The 6,433-nt window shown below is 35.8% G+C and overlaps 1 protein-coding gene across 1 annotated transcript; it reads right to left on the reverse strand.

Annotated features, from left to right (window-relative positions):
- Window positions 1-5,756: 5,756 nt before the first annotated feature.
- LOC100722273 (small ribosomal subunit protein uS2-like) lies at window positions 5,757-6,204 on the reverse strand. The gene has a single exon (XM_013155756.2). The coding sequence runs from the start codon at window positions 6,198-6,200 to the stop codon at window positions 5,757-5,759; it is 444 nt and encodes a 147-aa protein (XP_013011210.1). The 5' UTR covers window positions 6,201-6,204.
- Between the last annotated feature and the right edge of the window lie 229 nt (window positions 6,205-6,433).

Below are 6,433 nucleotides of genomic sequence, written 5' to 3' on the forward strand. Positions count from 1 at the left end.
CTTGATCTCCCCAGTGTGGCTCTCAAGGACAAATAAAGATGATTAAGGAAATAAATTTACAGTGAAATTTATGATGACTCTACAGATTTATCTACTCAGTCATATGTGAACATATCTGATATATTTGTTCAGAGTTTTCAAGACTGATTTTTACATTTTTCTTCTTGGCAAAAAAGGATCACAAGAAACAATGAAAATGTGTAGCTCAAATATGAGTGAATATCAGAAATTCCATGTGCTTTTCCTAAGTCTTCATGCAAAGTTGATTTTTGCAGTTGTCATTTTTCTCAAAGGTGTACATTTTCAATGAACAATTTGCATTGTAAAAATACACACATTTTGTTATTTGAAAAAAATCCACTTCAATTACAAAGAGAGTTTAAGAGTTAAAACACAATGATGGACACACTGATTCTTTGAAGACTCAACTGTAAAATGAACACGTACAATGTTTTCTTCTTGAAAAATGTCCTTTTATAAATATTTTCCTTGAATCCAAGGAGATGAGAGGCACAGGTAGGGAGGGCTTTTCACTTTCCTGTGGTGGAATTCATTTTCGGATAGTGGAGAGAATGGACACATAAGATCCGGATATGTTGATGAGGGAAATCACTAAGTTGGACCCAGTACAAATGAATATAATGAGTTCCACATCAAAAGCATCACTGTGGAACGTGGCTAAAATTTGGGATGTGTCACAGAAAAAGTGATAGATGACTTTAGAGTTTCAGGGACACAATCTGCTCATGAAAATTGCATTAACAGCAGAATCTACAAAGCCATTAACACAGGAGTCAGCTAGCAGAGCTTGGCACAATCTTGTGGACGTGATGACTGAATAGTGAGAGGGCTACAGATAGCTATGTAGCGATCACGGGCCACAGAGGAGATAAGAAAATATTCTGCAGTACCAAGGACTATAAAAAGTACAACTGACTGAAGCATCCCAGGAATGAGATGATTTTGATGGAAGTCAGCAAGTTCTGTAAGGTTTTAGGGGTGATGACACTTGAGGAGCTGAGGTGTAGAAATGACAGATAAGTGAGGAAAAAGTACCTGGGGTGTAAAACTAGGGACCCAGGCGAATGATCAGTATCATCCCCAGTTCCCCAGCTGGTAGATCAGGATGAAGAGCAGGAAGAAGACAAGCTGTGTCTCTTCAGACTCCACCAGCCCCATGAGGATGAAGTCAGGCACATTGGCAGAGCTTGATGAACCTGTCATGTTCTGCTGCACTTGCCTCTTGAATAATCAATTTTAAAATATCGCTGTCACCCAAAACAGTTTTGTTTATATGGATGCCTCAGTAGTGTTCACAATTAATGTACCTAGGAATTGATGAAACTATTGTGAAGAAGAGTGAAAAATACAATTTACATGTGTAGATATGGTTATGAAATGACATTTGTTTCTAGTGTATTAAAAGATTACATCCTAAAAAAGTTTCTGTATATTGCTTAAACATGTAGTATGAATAGTAGTTATTGATATGTTCTCTTGGTTCCTTGGGATCCTTTTAGGAACAAATGCTGGGTAGGAACAAACAATGCAATATGCTCATGGCAAACCCTACAAATTCTAATGATGAAAGACTTTAGAGGGAAAATCTGCATGAGAGGGGCTAGGGAACTCCTTCCAAGCTGTTTTATTAACTTATATTGTTTAGCACTGAAAGAACTAATAAAAATTATGGAAGTCTCTTCCCTAGACACCATTTCTTATTTGCTCTGCCAGCAATAAATGTTGATTTCAATTTAAGTGACATTGCATGGTGACTCAGTGGTCCTCCTAGATTCTAGTCCACACAGCAGCTGTGTTATTTCCTTAAGAATAAAGTTCATTAGCACTGTACTTATATCACTAAAATAGCTACATTCTATCACAGAATCAATATAAGCCATGACTGACAAACTTTAATTACATGTATAAAATGAAATGTTTTCAGGATGTTTTAAAAAATATTTTACTTTAAGGCCAGGAATTTAGCTCGGTTTCATAAGTGCCTGTCTGGCAGGCATGAGGTCATGAGTTTGATCCCTGATACATAAATAAATAAATAAATAAATAAATAAATAAATAATATTTTGCTTTCATCTGAGTGCCGGAAAATGATAACATTTCAAAATTCCATTGTATTAGGGTAAAGCTGCCTTTTATAACATAGTTGGAGATAAAATCTTTCGTTATTGAGTTAATCTTATGGTTATTGAGTTAATCTGATAGTTATTGAGTTAATCTGATAGTATTTTGGGAGGAGGGTGGCAAATATATTTAATTAAATTGAGTGATTTTTGTATCGTGAAATATTCTTTCATTCATCTTATTCAGTGAACTTGGAACTATTAATTCTGGCTCTCTCCAAAGTAAAAATAGCCGTGAAGGATAAATGTTTTGAAATAAACCATGACAGAAAGGCAGCCAGGACAGCACATACATATAAAAACATCTGTGAAAGAGGACTTCTGAATTGCTTCAGAAAGAGCCATGAATGATGGAATGTATGTTTGAAGAGGGAGAAGTATTTTAAGGGAGATTAATAGTAATTTGTTTGTCATATTAAATTTTAAAACAATTTAAATCTTCTTGGCATATTTTGAACACACTATGAATCTATATTTCTATGTATCTAAACACACACACACACACACACACACACACACACACACACACACACACACAGACCATTATTCATTTATGTTATTCTGCTAGAAAAAGAAAATCTTTATGACAGTATGGATAATCTGTAAGACATTAGTGCTAACTAAAACTAAGTCAGATGTAGACGATAAATACTCCTGATGTCATTTACACGTAGATTATAAAAAGTCAGATTTACAAATTTAGGGAGTAAAATGGTGGTTGAAAGGGGTTGTCAGAAGAGCAAACAGGGACCTAGTGGTCAAGGTGCACAGAGGTTTATTTGTGCATGATGAATAAGTGCTGGAAACTTAAAAAGTATGTTAATATTATATGACTATAAAATTTTATTGTATCCCTGAAATTTCTAACAGAGAAGAACATACTTGGCCTAACACATGCATGAGAGAGGGAGACAGAGAGAGAGACTGAAAGAGAAATAGAGAGAGACAGAGAGAAGCACTTGATGGGGAAGATGTATCAAATGACTTGAGGTGATTTTTTTGGTAATGTGTATGTATATCAAATTATCAAAGTGCATAATTTAAATGTATGCAAGCTTTTATAAAATATACCTCAATTTTAAAAAAGAAAGGTATGGTATATGATTATTTATCATTTAAAATACTAATAAAAATCTTCAAAATATTTCAGTTTACTTGAGACAGGTTTATCTGTACGTTTTATCTATAATCATGTAATACCTGGTCTTTCCTCAATGAGAGGAAAGGAAGTGACCTCAAAGTAGTAATTGAAAGAAGTTTGGTTTTTTCTTCAGTATTGTTAGCCTGGCAAGATATGTGACCTAAGGCTCCAAATTGGGCTTCTGGACTTCCATAAAAAACATCTAGCTAAAGTTCATGCCTTAAAGTATTGTACATTAAATTATTAATCCATACTCACTTACTTTACCATAAGAAGCTAGCTGACAGAGAAACTATTCCTTCCAAAGGTCATCTCAAGCCCTAAATATATCTTTTCAAAAATATTTACAATTCCATCTGTAAAACAATGGTTTATTTTTGACACAGAAGAATCTTGATTCATGTTTAAAAATAATCACCTATGCTTCCAAGTGCTCAGTGATAAATGGACTTGGATTGCAGATGCATGCTCCTTCCTAAGTTATAGGTATCTTGTCAGAGTTCTCTATGGAATATCTTACATTACTATTTAAGGAAACAAGAATTTCCCACTGTTATTTTTAGAGACATGTCAGGGATTTCTTTAAGCTATCTTTCATAATACTGACACTAAAGTTACAATAATTTTGGAAGGAGAAAGTGAAAAATATTCAAAAGAGAATAAAAGCTGAATAAGGAATAAATCTAGAGATTTAATGTACAGAATGAGGACTACAGTTAATACCATTGTGTTGTACAATGGATATGTCCTAGAGATTGGATTTGCAGAATCCTTAGCATACAAACAAAAATGGTAACTACATAAAATGATAGGTTAATTTACTTGACTAATCATTTTAAAAAGTATTGGACACCTTAACTATAGATATTAAAAAATAAGGTTTTGGAAAGTCACTGGCATTATCCCTAAGCATTTATTTTCTCGCTTGTAATCAGAGAAAAAAATTAACAGCTGTGGACAAAACGATTTGATAAAGATATAAACAAAAACAATATCCATTTGTATTGAGGGAAATGGACACGCCCAATATGTTCTGAGTGACAATATGCTAGTACTTAGCAACAGCTTTATAAATGTGCATGATCTTAGAAGGTTCCTTTAAAGAAATTTATCCTAAAGAATAATTAGCAGTGTGCAAAAATATTTGATTGCAGCAATTTTCTTTGCAGTACCTTTATACTGTTGACAAAACAAACTATATGTCCTATAGTAGAGACTGGAAACATTATTGTAATCCAAAACATTTGAATGTCAAAGCAAATTTCTCCATAAAAAATAATGGAAATGCAGACGCATTGTTCCACACCCAAAACTATTCAAATAAAAATAATTACCATACTACAAAATATAAAGAAAAAAATAATTTAACCTACACTTATCTTAGAAAACTTTTGTGGCTGAAGTAAGGCAGAGGAGGGTTATTGTGTAGTAGTCACCATCACCAACGGAATCACTCCTATTTATTGGCTCAGTGGAATCCGTTTCATGGAACTTTAACAAGGAACCTATCCACTGACATTTTCTTTTCCCTCCTTTTGAAGGTTTTGTGGAAATGTGACATTGTATTGTAATTAAACAGATTGTTCACACTGTTCCATGGGCAGTGCTTTTGCATAAAATTTTGTACTGTTTCCCACATTTAACACATCACTTCATTCTCATCTGAAGTGAGGGACTCCTCCACCTTTTCTTTTTCCTCCTTTGCAGATGTGATCTCGCCCATGACCCCTTGCTGTTGATAGACAATCACTCGCAATCTCCTGGAGGGAGGAGAGAAACCAGTGGCTCAGTTGTGATCATGCAACATTTGGTGTCATGTACTACTCGTATTGCTAGCCAGTGAGATGTCACTTGTTTATCAAGTTAAAATAAGTTAAACTTTATTAGAAATATTTGCTTCTCTTGCAGAATCCTCGCAGAACAAGGTATTCACCACCAAATAGATATAGATATAGTAGATATAGATAACTATATCTTTAACTAGAACCACTAAATATTTTTTCACTGATATTCTTCTGTGTAATATAATATTTTCTTTACAGATGAGTTTTCATTCTCTTTTGAGTTCAAGTTCTATTTCTCTTTCTGTTTGCTATTATTGGTAAGATTATAGTATGCTTACTATGTTGCAAATTCAAAATGTATGCTAGGAAATCTATCTCCTCTATTATTATTATTATTATTTATTTTTATTTTTAGAAACTGGTATTTTATTTTTTATCAACCTCATTCCCACTTTGCTGAAGTGTTTCCAGAACAGCTTAGGGCCATTCGGTGGTGGTGGTTCCTACACACTCAGTGGCCTGCGCGGTGGGGATGCAGACCAGTCTTCTGTGGCCGGCTGAGCACTCCAGTCTTTGGTAGTGAACTGCTGGATGGGCACAGAGGGCACCTGCATGCCTTCAGGCTGAGCAGCATTGAATAGAATTTTAATGGGGCTGGTGCAGTCCATTTGCCCTTAAATTCTTCCTTGATCACAGAGCAATTGTAGGCAGGTTGACGTAAGATGCATCAGTGAAGAGCTGGTGGTCTGCCCTGGGATCAGTAACCACCAGAAGACGTGGCTCTCGGAAAGCTGCTTGGAACTGGTTAGTGAAGGTCCCAGGAGTGAAGTGGCCAACAATAGGAGTCGCTACAGTGGCAGCGGCAAACTTCAGCACAGCCCGCTGGCCGGTGTTCCTAGAGGATATGGCGCTGATGTGGGCAGGATTTTCAATGGCCACTATGGCTGGAGCTGCCAGCAGAAGCTTCTCCCAGGTTTGCTTCAGATTTATGATGTAGAATCCATCACTTTTCCTTTTGTAGATATACTGCTCCATCTGGAAATCCAGATTGGTGCCACCTAAGTGGGTTCCTGCAGCAAGGAATCTGAGGACGTCCTCCTCCTTCATTTGCAGGACATCAAGGGCTCCGGACATTGTGAATGTTAAGTTACAATGAAAACCAAGAACAACGCCGTATGTATGGACCCCTGCCTGGGCAGCACGGGAAGTGTTCTGTTATTGTGTAAGTACCTGGTTCTTGTGGAAATGATCAAATTTAGGACACCTTTTCTGTCTGGGTGAAGTTGTGTTTTGGTTATCTATGATGGCAATCAAATAAATGTGGAAGAATATCAAGAAGCTAAGCTTACAGAAGAATTCTGATCTCT

The sequence above is a fragment of the Cavia porcellus genome, unplaced genomic scaffold (genome assembly GCF_034190915.1).
Source record: "Cavia porcellus strain 051 isolate PalLab524CR breed Dunkin Hartley unplaced genomic scaffold, mCavPor4.1 scaffold_1, whole genome shotgun sequence".
Taxonomy (NCBI): domain Eukaryota; kingdom Metazoa; phylum Chordata; class Mammalia; order Rodentia; family Caviidae; genus Cavia; species Cavia porcellus.